The sequence below is a fragment of the Petromyzon marinus genome, chromosome 64 (genome assembly GCF_048934315.1).
Source record: "Petromyzon marinus isolate PM22_M1 ecotype Great Lakes invasive population chromosome 64, UKy_Petmar_22M1.pri1.0, whole genome shotgun sequence".
NCBI lineage: Eukaryota > Metazoa > Chordata > Hyperoartia > Petromyzontiformes > Petromyzontidae > Petromyzon > Petromyzon marinus.
Window position 1 is genome coordinate 9399782 of NC_133730.1, and position 16566 is coordinate 9416347.

General features: G+C 57.0%; 1 protein-coding gene across 7 annotated transcripts in view; it reads right to left on the minus strand.

Annotated features, from left to right (window-relative positions):
• Window positions 1–2149: 2149 nt before the first annotated feature.
• LOC116957851 (LIM and senescent cell antigen-like-containing domain protein 1) overlaps window positions 2150–16566 on the minus strand; it is a 37161-nt gene continuing 22744 nt past the window's right edge. For all 7 annotated transcript variants that reach the window (XM_032980272.2, XM_032980271.2, XM_032980269.2 and 4 more), the window contains 5 exons: window positions 12028–12205; window positions 11070–11162; window positions 9162–9210; window positions 7096–7171; window positions 2150–4440 (listed from right to left, as the gene is read on the minus strand). In XM_032980272.2, coding sequence (XP_032836163.1) covers window positions 4311–4440; window positions 7096–7171; window positions 9162–9210; window positions 11070–11162; window positions 12028–12205 — 526 coding nt within the window. In that variant the 3' untranslated portion in view covers window positions 2150–4310. The remainder of the gene's footprint in view (window positions 4441–7095; window positions 7172–9161; window positions 9211–11069; window positions 11163–12027; window positions 12206–16566) is intronic.

Sequence of the window (16566 nt, forward strand, 5' to 3'; positions counted from 1 at the left end):
TGTCGAGGCCCTTCAACCAATCCAAGGTGGCAGTAGACGCTGTATGGATTGTGCAGATGATGTCATAGTTGAATGTCGAGGCCCTTCAACCAATCCAAAGCGGCAGTAGACGCTGTATGGATTGTGCAGATGATGTCATAGTTGAATGTCGAGGCCCTTCAACCAATCCAAGGTGGCAGTAGACGCTGTATGGATTGTGCAGATGATGTCATAGTTGAATGTCGAGGCCCTTCAACCAATCCAAAGCAGCAGTAGACGCTGTATGGATTGTGCAGATGATGTCATAGTTGAATGGGGAGGCCCTTCAACCAATCCAAGGCGGCAGTAGACGCTGTATGGATTGTGTTGATGATGTCATAGTTGAATGTCGAGGCCCTTCAACCAATCCAAGGTGGCAGTAGACGCTGTATGGATTGTGCAGATGATGTCATAGTTGAATGTCGAGGCCCTTCAACCAATCCAAGGTGGCAGTAGACGCTGTATGGATTGTGCAGATGATGTCATAGTTGAATGTCGAGGCCCTTCAACCAATCCAAAGCGGCAGTAGACGCTGTATGGATTGTGCAGATGATGTCATAGTTGAATGTCGAGGCCCTTCAACCAATCCAAGGTGGCAGTAGACGCTGTATGGATTGTGCAGATGATGTCATAGTTGAATGTCGAGGCCCTTCAACCAATCCAAAGCAGCAGTAGACGCTGTATGGATTGTGCAGATGATGTCATAGTTGAATGGGGAGGCCCTTCAACCAATCCAAGGCGGCAGTAGACGCTGTATGGATTGTGTTGATGATGTCATAGTTGAATGTCGAGGCCCTTCAACCAATCCAAGGTGGCAGTAGACGCTGTATGGATTGTGTTGATGATGTCATAGTTGAATGTCGAGGCCCTTCAACCAATCCAAGGTGGCAGTAGACGCTGCCCGGATTGCAGAGACACCGCCGGGGCGTGCGGCCTCGATGGCGCACACTCGCCGGTGATGCGTTTGAGGGTTTTTGGCTTCACCGCAGTCGCAGATTTGCCGATCCTTCGATTTTTTCCCGCTCGTGTAATGACGCGGCACGACGCCGTGCGTCTCCCGTTGCTGCGTCCCACCGAGCGCGCTCCAGTGGCCGACGCGAGAGACAGAATCGCCGCTACTCTCCACGGTCTCGGGTCCTCAACGGTGTCGTTTTGTTCGCCACCTTCGAAGCCGCCCCAACCACCGCCACGGCTGCATCGAGTGCCGTGCAGGGCGTCTTCGTGTTTGAAAGCCGCGAGAGCGGCTCGAGGCGCGTTTACCCAGCAACGCCCTCCTGGGTTTAAGCTCGAGGGCAGCACGCCCTGCCGTGCCGGTGCTGGGTGTCCTTGCCGGACGTCCGCTGCGTGGCGCCGGGGACGCCGAGGAGGCCGGAGGAGCTCCTCCGGCTATGCTCGGTGGAGGCGGCTCGGCCCACAACCACCATCTACCGTCTACCGCAGTGGGGGAGTGGGGGGGGGGGAGTGGGGGGGGAGTCGGCATCCCGTGGCTCCGGGGCCACGTGCGGCTCTTTAAACGGGCTGCTGCTTCGTGACGTCAGTCACCACGTGCACAGCGGCGGCCCTTGTTGACATCTCGAGTTGATTACCCATTTGGGTTTGAACAACAAGAGAGATAATCGACTCATCTTGTTCATCTGGCTACCGATAGCTCCACCCCCTCTTCCCCGCCCTGGTCTGCAACATCACGAGAACGAGAAGGCGTCGTGATGATGGTGGTGGTGGTGGTGGGGGGTGGTGGTGGTGGGGGGTGGTGGTGGGGGGTGGTGGTGGGGCTGATTTCACACATGAAGAAAGAATCCGCCGTGTAACCTCAACAGGCTGTAGGGGCAAGTGCTGTTCCTGAGCAGCATCTATGAAGGGCCGGCACGGCAAACGAGGGGGTTGGCGGCCAGCACCACGCCCGGCCGCCTTTGTCTCCCAGTGGCGATGTTTACTACACACCGCACCAGGTACTCATTTGATGCTGAGTCGTCCTAGGGGAGGCCTAGGACCGGGTTAAATAATCGTCACTGGTGTTGGCCGTGAGCTGGAATGGAACCCGGGTCGCCTGGTTCGTAGCGCAGCGCGCTAGCCGCTACACTACCGCTCCCCACGCACGCACACACACACACAGACACGCACACATACACAGTCTGATCGCCGGGTTTATTTCAGACCAGTGTGGTTAAATGCTAATGATTTTGCTGCTGCTGCTGCTGCTGGTTCTGCTCTTGCGTCATGCTGTCAGCAACACGTTCGGGAGCTAAACGTGCCAGTGCTGAGGTCTGCTGCTGCCGTGTCCACGCCGAGAGGGCTTCAGCAGAGAGAGAGAGAGGGTGGACCACAGTGGGGTGCCTTTAGTGTGTCTCTGTGGGTCTCTATGTATCTCTATGGGTCTCTATGTATCTGTGTATTTCTATGCATCTCTATGTATCTCTATGGGTATCTATGGGTCTATATGTATATCTGTGCATCTCTATGTATCTCTTTGTATCTCTATGGGTCTCTATATATCTCTATGGGTCTCTATGTATCTCTATATATGTGTATTTCTATGCATCTCTATGGGTCTTTATGTATATCTGTGCATCTCTATGTATCTCGTTGTATCTCTATGGGTCTCTGTATCTCTATGGGTCTCTATGTATGTCTATGGGTATCTATATATCTCTATATATCTATGTATCTCTATATTTCTGTGTATTTCTACGTGTCTCCATGGGTCTTTATGTATCTCTATGGGTCTCGATGAATCTCCGTGGGTCTCTGAGTTTACTGTATCTCCATGGATCTCTATAGTGATCTGTATCTCTTTGATTCTCTATGGGTATCTCTATAGGGCTCTATGTATCTCAGTGTGTTCTATAGGTGTCTGTGATCACCGATTGGTCTCTGTGTGTCTCTACGGGTCTCTACGAATCTCCATGGATTTTTATCTCGATGAGTCGGTATGTATCTCTATCGGGCTTGATGTATTTATCACTGTGATTGTGTGGGTCTCTATGAGTCGCAATGGAGCTCGGTGTGTGTTCCATAGGTCTCTAAGAGTACCAATGTGTCTCTATGTGGCTGAGTGAGTTGATGGCTCCAGTAGTCGTGAGTGAATGGGTGAGTGAGCTGATGGTTACAGTAGTTGTGAGTCAGTGACTGGGATAGTTGATGAGTTCAGGCTCAGGTCACAGGTCAGGTCGGAGGTCAGAGTTTAAAGTCTGGATCTAGGAGTCGGAGTTGAGGGGTAATGCATGCCAGAGGTCAGAGTCGTAGTTAACGGTCTGGGTCATAGTTACAGGTTAGGGTCTTGGCTAAAGATCGGTGTCATTACTAATGGTCAGGCCCTCTTTGTAGCCCAATGGGTCACTGCGTGAGGAGCCTATGGAGCCCCGTGTGAGGAGCCTATTGGTCCGTGTGTGACCCTGTAGCCCCCTGTGTGAGGAGCCTATTGGTCCGTGTGTGACCCTGTAGCCCACCGTGTGAGGAGCCTATTGGTCCCTGTGTGACCCTGTAGCCCCCCGTGTGAGGAGCCTATTGGTCCGTGTGTGACACTGTAGCCCCCCGTGTGAGGAGCCTATTGGTCCCTGTGTGACCCTGTAGCCCCCCGTGTGAGGAGCCTATTGGTCCGTGTGTGACCCCGTAGCCCACCGTGTGAGGAGCCTATTGGTCCGTGTGTGACCCTGTAGCCCCCTGTGTGAGGAGCCTATTGGTCCCTGTGTGACCCTGTAGCCCCCTGTGTGAGGAGCCTATTGGTCCCTGTGTGACCCTGTAGCCCCCTGTGTGAGGAGCCTATTGGTCCCGGTGTGACCCCGTAGCCCACCGTGTGAGGAGCCTATTGGTCCCTGTACGAGAAGTCCAGTGGTCTCTATACATTCTGGTTCCCAGCTGTCCCGGTGTGACCCGGGCCTGCTGCCTTAGTGGTGTGACCGTGGTGGTGACCGTGGTGGTGATCGAGGTGTGACCGTGGTGGTGATCGAGGTGGTGACCGTGGTGGTGACCGTGGTGGTGACCGTGGTGTGACCATGGTGTGACCGTGGTGTGACCGTGGTGTGACCGTGGTGTGACCGTGGTGTGACCGTGGTGGTGACCGTGGTGTGACCGTGGTGGTGATCGAGGTGTGACCGTGGTGGTAACCGTGGTGTGACCGTGGTGTGACCGTGGTGGGACCGTGGTGGTGACCGTGGTGTGACCGTGGTGTGACCGTGGTGTGACCGTGGTGGTGACCGTGGTGTGACTGTGGTATGACCGTGGTGGTGATCGAGGTGTGACCGTGGTGGTGATCGAGGTGGCACCCACCCCGCCCCCGCCCCCCCATCCCCCCACTAGGGTCGCGCCCCGCGCTGGGCCCGCGTCTCGCGTCCCCGCGCCGCGAGTCTCCGACGCAGCTCCTGCGGCAGCCGCGAGAAGCAGCGCTTACAGACGGGCCTCTGGTCAACCTCCACGAAGCGGGTCCTGGGGGGCGGGGGGGTAAGAGGGGAGGTGGGGCATGGGGGGAGGGGCAAGAGGGGGATGGGAGGTGGGGCATGGGGGGAGGGGCAAGAGGGGGGGGAGGTGGGGCATGGGGGGGAGGGGCAAGAGGGGGATGGGGGGTGGGGCATGGGGGGAAGGGGCAAGAGGGGGATGGGAGGTGGGGCATGGGGGGGAGGGGCAAGAGGGGGATGGGAGGTGGGGCATGGGGGGGAGGGGCAAGAGGGGGATGGGGGGTGGGGCATGGGGGGGAGGGGCAAGAGGGGGATGGGGGGTGGGGCATGGGGGGGAGGGGCAAGAGGGGGATGGGAGGTGGGGCGATTGAACAGCAGAGCTGAAAGTACAATGGACTGATAAGCAAACAGCACTAAAACGCGGGTGTCTGGTCCACCTCCACGATCCTGGGGGGTGAGGGGGTTCAGGGGGGGAGGGGCTTCAGGGGGGAGGGGCTACAGGGGGGGAGGGGCTTCAGGGGGTGAGGGGGTTCAGGGGGGGAGGGGCTTCAGGGGGGGAGGGGGGCTTCAGGGGGGGAGGGGGTTCAGGGGGGGAGGGGCTTCAGGGGGTGAGGGGGTTCAGGGGGTGAGGGGGCTTCAGGGGGGGGCTTCAAAGGGGGTGGGGGGCTTCATGGGGGGAGGGGCTTCAGGGGGGGAGGGGCTTCAGGGGGGGTGGGGGGCTTCAGGGGGGAGGGGCTTCAGGGGGGGAGGGGCTTCAGGGGGCAGGGGCTTCAGGGGGGGTGAGGGGCTTCAGGGGGGGTGGGGGGCTTCAGGTGGTGAGGGGCTTCAGGGGGGGTGGGGGGCTTCAGGGGGGGGTGGGGGGCTTCAGGCTTCTGTGACGTCTCCTGGCCAAACCCCATTTGGCAGAGACAACGAAAAGCCACTTCGTGTGGCCACGTGGAATGTTCGAACGCTCACTGCGGAAGAGAGGCTGCCACTCCTCTGTCAGGAGCTGGACCGGTACCGCCTGGATCTCTGTGGCATTCAGGAGGTCCGGTGGACCGGCTCTGGCGCCTGCCACCATGAGGGGTGGACAGTCCTCTTCTCGGGGCAGGAGACTGCCAAACAACAGGGAGTGGCTCTTCTTCTGAACAAAATAATGAAGGGGGTGTGGGAAGCTGTAAGCCCCAGACTATTGTGGCCTCGCTTTCCCATCAACCAGAGGCGAGGAGTGGTAGTCGTGGTTACTTATGCTCCGACCGAAGATAAACATCAGTGGAGGGATGCAGGCAAGGTCAATGAGTCAAATGCCTTCTATGACCTCCTGTCACAGGTGCTGGCTAAAGTGGCCCCTCGGGATAGAGTTTTCCTGTTGGGTGACTTTAATGCCCGAGTTGGTGGTCATGATGCTGGCACCTGGTCTGGAGTGATTAGATGGCATGGACCAGATCAGCTCAATAACAATGGTAGGAGGCTGCTAGACTTTTGTGCAACCCATGGGCTTGTAATTACCAACACAACATCATGGATGCATGCTAGATCCAAGCAAGAACATCTGCTGGACTACATAGTGACGGAACAGCGGATGCGAGCCCATGTCCTTGACACCAGGACCTACCGTGGAGCTGACCTGCCCACTGACCATCGACTCGTCATCTTTAAGATGCGCCTGCCATTCTTCCACTCCGGTGGTGGGTGTACACTCAGGACCCCATTCAAACCCACAGTGGCCTGGTCTCATCTAGCTGATGAAAGTTGCAAGCAAGAATGTCATCATCGCTTGCGGCTGGGGTTGGCATCGTCCCTCACTCATCCTGCTGCTGAGGGAAAGTGGGCGAAGTTTAGGAATGTGGCTCATGCAGCTGCAATGGCTGCTTTGGGTACGCGGTCCAGACCTCCCCAGAGACCCTGGCTGACAGAGGAGGTGTTCAGGATGGTTGAGAAAAAGCGACAGGCCCACTGTCATCGGCTACAGAATCCCACACCAGAGAATGAGGAGGCTTACCGCAGCCTTCGCTCGGAGGTTTGGAAAGCCAATGCGGCGTTGCAAGGACGAGTGGTGGTCATGGGTTGCTGAGGGGATGGCGTCTGCCTCAGTAAGCTCGCAGTCACTATATAAAAGTACCTTGCAGCGCCTCCTCACCCATCACTGTGGGGAAGAAAGGGTGATCCGATCCTTGACTCCCAGGAACAGGTCTGCAGGTTTGCAGAGCATTTGTGTGAGGTCTTAGGGGAAGGGAATTCCCTCAGCCCAGACGACATCATAGGACAAGGTGGGAACGGCCTCGCTGGAGCTGCCAGTGCCTTAGACATTGGCAGAAGAAGCCACCGCACCCCCCACTGTGAGTGGCTGGCTGAGGAGCCGTCTGTTGAGGAAGCCACGAGGGGCGATCCGGAGTCTGAGACCGGCAAAAGCGCCGTGCTAGAGATGGTCTCCCAAGCTCACTGCTGAGGGAGGGTGGCGTCTGCGTGCACACTGCCCTACATGGCATCATCACAAATGACGAAATGTGTCGTGGGATACCTACGGGGCGATGGCACGTGATGATGACAATGACGATGTCGGTACGTCGCTGTGATGACTCCGCCCCGCCCCTTGCCCCGCCTCTTGCCCCGACCCTTGCCCCGCCCATCTCCACCCACCCCCCCCACTGTGAGCGGTGTTTGTGTGGCGGTGCGTGGCGTGTCGAGGGGGGGGGGTCCTCACTTGACGGAGAGCTTCGCGTGGCAGGCGGAGCAGCAGAAGCACGAGACGCACCACGTCTTGTTGAGCGCCGAGAGGACTGTGACACAGGTGAGTTGTGGTGCAGGTGAGGTCATGGCACAGGTGAGTTGTGGTGCAGGTGAGGTCATGGCACAGGTGAGTTGTGGTGCAGGTGAGCTCATGGTACAGGTGAGTTGTGGTGCAGGTGAGGTCATGGCACAGGTGAGTTGTGGTGCAGGTGAGGTCACGGCACAGGTGAGTTGTGGTGCAGGTGAGGTCACGGCACAGGTGAGTTGTGGTGCAGGTGAGGTCATGGTACAGGTGAGTTATGGTGCAGGTGAGGTCACGGCACAGGTGAGTTGTGGTGCAGGTGAGGTCATGGTACAGGTGAGTTGTGGTGCAGGTGAGGTCATGGTACAGGTGAGTTGTGGTGCAGGTGAGGTCATGGTACAGGTGAGTTGTGGTGCAGGTGAGCTCATGGCACAGGTGAGTTGTGGTGCAGGTGAGGTCATGGCACAGGTGAGCTGTGGTGCAGGTGAGCTCATGGCACAGGTGAGTTGTGGTGCAGGTGAGCTCATGGCACAGGTGAGCTGTGGTGCAGGTGAGCTCACTGTGGTGTCAAGGTGAGCTCACTACCACGCATGTAAGGTCATAGCACAGGTGAGTTGTGGTGGAGGTGAGCACATGGCACAGGTGAGTTGTGGTGCATGTGAGCTCATGGCACAGGTGATTTGTTGACGAGGTGAGGTCACGGCATAGGTGAGTTGTGGTGCATGTAAGGTCATGGCACAGGTGAGTTGTTGACGAGGTGAGGTCACGGTACAGGTGAGTTGTTGACAAGGTGAGGTCACGGCACAGGTGAGTTGTGGTGCAGGTGAGGTCATGGCACAGGTGAGTTGTTGACGAGGTGAGGTCACGGCACAGGTGAGTTGTTGACGAGGTGAGGTCACGGCACAGGTGAGTTGTTGACGAGGTGAGGTCATGGCACAGGTGAGTTGACAGGGGTGTTCACTGTCACACATGTGAGCTCAGGTGAATTTACTATCAACTCCATAATGGAGATAAGGAAGGTGTTAATGGTTATGATGATTATGGTAATTGGCATTAATTGTGATGGTGGTGATGCTACTGATGGTGATAGTGGTGATGGCGGTGGTGGTTATAGTGGTGATGGTGGTGATAATGATGATGGTGATGATAGTTGAGGTGGTGATGGTAGTGGTGATGTTGGTAGTGATGATTGTGATGGTGAAGGATGATGATGATGGTAGTGATGATGGTGGTGGTGGTGATGATGATGATGGCAGTGATGGTGGTGATTAGAGGCCGACCGAAATTCGGTTTCGGCGGCGAAAGTTAGCAAATGGCCGAAAGTCAATTTCTAACTTTCAGTTGACTTTCGGTTTCGGCCGAAACCAGAAATTCAATTTCGGTCCATCTCTAGTGGTGATGATGGTGGTGGTGGTGATGATGGTAATGATGGTGGTGATGTTGGTAGTCATGATTGTGGTGGTGGTGGTGGTGATGATGATGGTAATGATGGTGATGTTGGTAGTCATGATTGTGGTGGTGGTGGTGGTGGTGGTAATGATGGTGGTGATGTTGGTAGTCATGATTGTGGTGGTGATGATGATGACGGTAATGATGGTGGTGATGTTGGTAGTCATGATTGTGGTGGTGGTGATGATGATGATGGTAATGATGGTGGTGATGTTGGTAGTCATGATTGTGGTGGTGGTGATGATGATGGTAATTATGGTGATGATGTTGGTAGTCATGATTGTGGTGGTGGTAGTGGTGATGATGATGGTAGTGATGGTGGTGGTGATGGTGGTGATGTTGGTAATGATGGTGGTAGTGATGTTGGTAATGATGGTGGTGGTGATGCTGGTATTCATTATTGTGATGGTGGTAGTGGTGATGATGATGGTAGTGATGGTGGTGTTGATGGTGGTGATGATGATGGTAGTCATGGTGGTGGTGGTGATGGTGGTGGTGATAATGATGGTAATGATGGTGGTGATAATGATGGTAGTGATGGTGGTAGTGATGTTGGTAATGATTCCTACCGTCTCCCTCCACCACGCGATTGCAATGGAAGCAGATGTCACCAAACAGCTACACACAGACACATACAAAGACAAAGGTAACCCGTGTCGCCTTGACAGACTCTTGGGGCAAGTGCTGTTAGCGAGCAGCACCTATGAAGGCCGGCACGGCACACGAGGGGGTGGGTGGCCAGCACCACGCCCGGCCGCCTTTGTCTCCCCCAGTGACGATGTTTACTACACACCGCACCAGGTACTCATTTGAGGCTGAGTCAACCTAGGGGAGGCCCAAGACCGGTTCAGATAATCGTCACTGTGGTGTTGGCTGTGAGCAGGAATCCAACTCGGGTGGCCAGGGTTCGTAGCGCGGCTCGGCGCTGTAATCATTGCACTACCGCTCCCCACCATTCAAACCAAAACAATGTTTCATTTTACCGGCAGGTAATGCCCACCGAGCTATGAAACTTTTTCTTTCAGACGCGACCTGGCCACAAAAGAAATAGCTCAACGAAGTGGATAATTGTCATCATCATCATCACCACCACCATGTAGAAATGTTTAGCTGCCGCCAAATATTCCAACACGCGTAGAGACGTTGATTCCAAACGGGGAGGGAAAAACCGGAGGACCCGGAGAAAAATCCACGGGACCGCGGGGAGAGAGAGAGGGACGCAGACTCCAAATCTACAGCAGCAGCAGCAGACGTCAGGGTCGGGATCGAACCCACGACCTCCTGCACACCAGGCGAGGTAGTCAACATCTCCTAGCCACCGTGATGATGATGATGATGAGAGAGACGCAGACTCCAAATCTACAGCAGCAGCAGGCGTCAGGGTCGGGATCTAACTCACGACCTCCTGCACACCCGGCGAGGTAGTCAACATCTCCTGGTCACCGTGATGATGATGAGAGAGAGACACAAGCTCCAAATATACAGCAGCAGGCGTCGTCAGGGTCGGGATCTAACTCACGACCTCCTGCACACCCGGCGAGGTAGTCAACATCTCATTGCCACTCGGCCCACATGCCCCGCCAGGGTTGATGGATAACGCCACACAATGACAAAGATCCCCCGTGTAGCCTCCAACCGGGCTGCCGGGGCAAGTGCTGTTTAACGAGCGCGGGTTGAGACGCGGCAAGGCATGCGCCAGGCGCTGGCACCTTTGTCTCCCGGCCGCCTTTGTCTCCCCAGTTCTGATGCTGATCAACGCGCCGGTCTTACGGTGTCGGGGCAAGTGCTACTAACAAGACAAAGATCCCCCATACAGCCTTGCCAGACTGTCGGGGCAAGTGCTGTTAGCGAGCAGCAGCACCTGTGAAGGCCGGCACTGTGGCACACGATGGGGTTGGGTGGCCAGCACCGCGCCCGGCCGCCTTTGTCTCCCCAGTGGCCATGGTTATTCACACCGCACCCAAGTCTTAATTTAAGGCCGAGTCGACCGAGTTGGAAGCCCAGGGCCAGGTTCACATAGTCGCCGCCGGTATCGCTCGCTCGCGAGCGGGAATGGTTACTCGGGTGTCGGCCGGGTTCGTAGGACGGCGCGGTGCTAACCGCTGCGCCACCGCTCCCGACTCTGCACCAGGCGCACGCTGCGGGTCGCACCACGTGGCCGGTCGCACCACGTGGCCGGTCGCACCACGTGGCCGGTCACACCACGCGGCCGGTCACACCACGCGGCCGGTCGCACCACGTGGCCGGTCACACCACGTGGCCGGTCGCACCACGTGGCCGGTCACACCACGTGGCCGGTCGCACCACGTGGCCGGTCACACCACGCGGCCGGTCCCGGTAGGGGCGGCGATCGTCGCCTTGCAGGGGAAAAGGAAGAAATGCGGCAGGGACTAGGGTCGGGGTCAGGGTCAGGGTCAGGGGGCAGGGTCGGGGGTTGAGGTCAGGCTCGGGAGCGGGGGTCAGGGTCGGGGCCGTGCCTGGTTGTAGTGCGTCTCGCAGTAGGCCAGGCCGTTGCGCTCCACGTGCCGGTGGCCCAGGAACGGCTTCTCACACTTGGCACAGACGAAGTGCTGGGGGGGACACAAACCAGGATCACACGCGGGGTGGTGGTGGTGGGGTGGGGGTGGTGGTGGTGGTGGTGGGGTGGTGGTGGTGGGGTGGTGGTGGTGGTGGTGGGGTGGTGGTGGTGGTGGGGTGGTGGTGGGGGTGGTGGTGGGGGTGGGGTGGTGGTGGTGGTGGTGGTGGTGGGGGGGTGGTGGTGGGGGTGGGGGTGGTGATGGGGTGTCTCGTAGTTTAGTTTCATAGATTAATTTATTTGGTATGGCCCTGTGAGCCATTCGGCTCTTGAATCAAAGAATTATTTCAAGTAGTTATTTATTTCATTATGACGTTTTAAAATCGACTCGTTTGTGTCGTTTCACATTTGTTTGGTCTCATTTGTAATTTTTTGTTGTTGCTTAAATATTAGGAAATGACTTGCATACAATTTGCATGAATTAATTATCCATCAATCGCTGCAGAAATTTCTAAATCTCAACGACGCGGCGCATCATTGCATGCACAGCACACCGGCATTCCCCCTTCATTCAGAACCATGCAAAGGCTTTTCACGTTTTTGTTTTGCAGCCAAGAACTTTCATAAAACACCGCAGTTCATACAGAACGCCTCTCCCCCCCCCACCTTTCCCCCCCGCCTTTCCCCCCCACCTTTCCCCCCCCACCTCTCCCCCCCCACCTCTCCCCCCCCGCCTCTCCCCCCCCGCCTCTCCCCCCCCGCCTCTCCCCCCCGCCTCTCCCCCCCACCTCTCCCGGGTGGGTGGGTGAGTGAGACACGGGTGGGTAGGTGGGTGAGCACCTCTCTCCCCCCCACCCCCACCCCACCTCCCCCCCCACCTCTCCCCCCCACCTCCCCCCCACCTCTCCCCCCACCCCCACCTCCACGTGCCAGTCCCTGCCCATGGCTCTCACTCCGCGGCTCTCCAGGGGCCTGCGGCACGCCCCGCACGTGGGGCCCGCACGGTCCCGGCACGGGCGGCACAGCAGGCGGGGGCCGCCGGCTGCTGCTGTGCCGCCCGCCCCCTCCTCCTCTGCCGAGTCCTCGCCCAGCTCGCGCCTGCACGGCGGGGCGAGCACACACACACACACACGGGTGGGTGAGCACACACACACACACACGGGTGGGTGAGCACACACACGGGTGGGTGAGCACACACACGGGTGGGTGAGCACACACACGGGTGGGTGAGCACACACACACACACGGGGGAGCACACACACACACGGGGGAGCACACACACACACACACGGGTGGGCGAGCACACACACACACACGGGGGAGCACACACACACACACGGGTGGGTGGGTGGGTGAGTGAGACACGGGTGGGTAGGTGGGTGAGCACACACACGGGTGAGTGAGTGAGACACGGGTGTGTGGGTGAGTGAGACACGGGTGGGTGGGTGAGTGAGCGAGCACACACACGGGTGAGTGGGTGAGTGAGACACGGGTGGGTGGGTGGGTGAGTGAGACACGGGTGGGTGGGTGGGTGAGACACGGGTGGGTGGGTGGGTGAGTGAGTGAGACACGGGTGGGTGGGTGAGTGAGCGAGCACACACACGGGTGAGTGGGTGAGTGAGACACGGGTGGGTGGGTGGGTGAGTGAGACACGGGTGAGTGGGTGGGTGAGTGAGACACGGGTGAGTGGGTGAGTGAGACACGGGTGGATGGGTGGGTGAGTGAGACACGGGTGGGTGGGTGGGTGAGTGAGACACGGGTGGGTGGGTGGGTGAGTGAGACACGGGTGGGTGAGTGGGTGAGTGAGACACGGGTGGGTGGGTGGGTGAGTGAGACACGGGTGGGTGGGTGGGTGAGTGAGACACGGGTGGGTGGGTGGGTGAGTGAGACACGGGTGGGTGAGTGAGACACGGCTGGGTGGGTGGGTGAGTGAGTGAGACACGGGTGGGTGGGTGGGTGAGACGTGGGTGGGTGGGTGAGCGAGCACACATACGGATGAGTGAGTGAGACACGGGTGAGTGAGTGAGCACACACACAGGTGGGTGGGTGAGTGAGTGAGTGAGACACGGGTGAGTGATTGAGCACACGGGTGAGTGAGTGAGCACACATACGGGTGAGTGAGTAAGACTCGGGTGAGTGAGCACACACACGGGTGAGTGAGTGAGCACACACACGGGTGGGTGAGTGAGTGAGAAACGGGTGAGTGAATGAGACACGGGTGAGTGAGTGAGACACGGGTGAGTGAGTGAGCACACACACGGGTGGGTGGGTAAGCACACACACGGCTGGGTGAGACACGGGTGAGTGAGTGAGTGAGCACACACACGGGTGGGTGGGTGGGTGAGACACGGGTGAGTGAGCACACACACGGGTGAGTGAGCACACGGGTGGGTGGGTGAGTGAGCACACACACGGGTGGGCGAGCACACACACACGGGTGAGTGAGTGGGTGAGTGAGCGAGCACACGGGTGAGTGAGTGAGTGTGTGGGCGAGTGAGTGAGCACGGGGCAGGGTGGCTAGGAGATGTTAACTACCTCGCCTGGTATACAGGAGGTCATGGGTTCGACCCCGACCCTGACGCCTGCTGCTGTATATTTGGAGTCTGCGTCTCTCTCCCCGTGGTCGCGTGGATCTTTGGCTACTGCTATACATTCCCACATGGCGATAGGCCAACTGTGTCGCGCTATCATTTGTATAATGATGCAGAGATGATAGCTACTCACTATTTGGTAACCTGCAGTGCCACTATCAAAGGGGCGATGCAGCGTTACCTCTCTGGGGAAAAAAAAAAACCTTCCGTGGTCAGGGAGAGGTGAGAGGGGATCGAAATCAGAGATTGGGAAGGACCAATCAGAGGGTTCCATGAGGGAGCGTGGGATTGGACAGAGCCAGCCACACACCGGTATAAAAGGGTGAGACAGCTGGGAACCTGGACCAAGCCTTCCGGCTCTTCTAAGGGCTGAGGCTCAGCCTGACCAGTGGTCAGGGGAGAATAGGTCCTGGATAGGCAGGAACCTGGCTCCCAGTCTTCCAGCCCTTCTAAGGGCTGAGGCTCAACGTGACCAGTGGTCAGGGGAGAATAGGTCCTGGATTGGCAGGAACCTGGACCAAGCCTTCCAGCCCTTCTAAGGGCTGAGGCTCAGCCTGACCAGTGGTCGGGGGAGAATAGGTCCTGGATAGGCAGGACCTTGGGTCTGGGTCTCAGTCTTCCGGCCCTTCTAAGGGCTGAGGCTCAGCCTGACCAGTGGTCGGGGTCCCAGAGAGCCAGCGGTGGGTCAGCTAGCCTCCCCTAGGTCCCCGGCGGAGGACGCTAGGTTAGCGGGAAGACTTAAGTGTAAGTCCCGCCGAGTCCGGAGGCTGTAACCTCCCTAGGTTAGCAAGTAGACCTGTGTGGAGGTCTCGCCAGACCCGGAGCTTAAGGGGTAAGGGGACCGTGTACCCCTTGTGTGTTAGGGACCGTGTCGGAGGAAAAAGACAATAAACAGTGTGTGCCTCAAAAGGAGTTTATTCGTCCGTGATTCAAGACACTCCAGTAGCTTAAAGACCCCCTCGTATAGCCCTGAACAGACTGTAGGGGCAAGTGCTGTTAGCGAGTAGCAGCACCTATGAAGGTCGGCATGGCACAGGAGGTGGCGGGTGGCTAGTGCCACGCCCGGCCGCCTTTGTCTCCCCAGTGGCGATGTTCACTACACGCCGCCCCAGGTACTCATTTGAGGCTGAGTAGACCTAGGGGAGGAAGCCCAGGACCGGTTCAGATAATCGTCACTGTGGTGTTGGTGGTGGCCGTGAGCGGCAAATCGAACTTGGGTCGCCGGGTTCGTAGCGTAGCGTAGCGCTAACTGCTGCACCACCGCTCCCCACAAGGGACTGGCAGTCGTGAGCACACACACACACACACAGTGGTGAGTGTGTATTGGTGAGCACACACACACAGTGGTGTGTATTGGTGAGCACACACAGCTGTGAGTGTGTATTGGTGAGCACACACACAGTTGTGAGTGTGTATTGGTGAGCACACACACACACACAGTGGTGAGTGTGTATTGGTGAGCACACACACACAGTGGTGAGTGTGTATTGGTGAGCACACACACAGTGGTGAGTGTGTATTGGTGAGCACACACACAGTGGTGTGTATTGGTGAGCACACACACAGTGGTGAGTGTGTATTGGTGAGCACACACAGTGGTGAGTGTGTATTGGTGAGCACACACACACAGTGGTGAGTGTGTATTGGTGAGCACACACACACAGTGGTGAGTGTGTATTGGTGAACACACACACACAGTGGTGAGTGTGTATAGGTGAGCACACACACAGTGGTGAGTGTGTATTGGTGAGCACACACACACACTGGTGAGTGTGTATTGGTGAGCACACACACAGTGGTGAGTGTGTATTGGTGAGCACACACACACACACAGTGGTGAGTGTGTATTGGTGAGCACACACACACAGTGGTGAGTGTGTATTGGTGAGCACACACGCAGTGGTGTGTATTGATGAGCACACACACAGTGGTGAGTGTGTATTGGTGAGCACACACACACACAGTGGTGAGTGTGTATTGGTGAGTACACACACAGTGGTGAGTGTGTATTGGTAAGCACACACACAGTGGTGAGTGTGTATTGGTGAGCACACACAGTGGTGAGTGTGTATTGGTGAGTACACACACAGTGGTGAGTGTGTATTGGTGAGCACACACACAGTGGTGAGTGTGTATTGGTGAGCACATGCACACAGTGGTGAGTGTGTATTGGTGAGTACACACACAGTGGTGAGTTTGTATTGGTGAGCACACACACACACTGGTGAGTGTGTATTGGTGAGCACACACACAGTGGTGAGTGTGTATTGGTAAGCACACACACACAGTGGTGAGTGTGTATTGGTGAGCACACACACAGTGGTGTGTATTGATGAGCACACACAGTGGTGAGTGTGTATTGGTGAGTACACACACAGTGGTGAGTGTGTATTGGTGAGTACACACACAGTGGTGAGTGTGTATTGGTAAGCACACACACAGTGGTGAGTGTGTATTGGTGAGCACACACAGTGGTGAGTGTGTATTGGTGAGTACACACACAGTGGTGAGTGTGTATTGGTGAGCACACACACACACACAGTGGTGAGTGTGTATTGGTGAGCACAAACACAGTGGTGAGTGTGTATTGGTGAGCACAAACACAGTGGTGAGTGTGTATTGGTAAGTACACACACAGTGGTGAGTGTGTATTGGTGAGCACACACACACACACTGGTGAGTGTGTATTGGTGAGCACACACACACACTGGTGAGTGTGTATTGGTGAGCACACACACAGTGGTGAGTGTGTATTGGTGAGCACACACAGTGGTGAGTGTGTATTGGTGAGCACACACACAGTGGTGAGTGTGTATTGGTGAGCACACACACAGTGGTGAGTGTGTATTGGTGAGCACACACACAGTG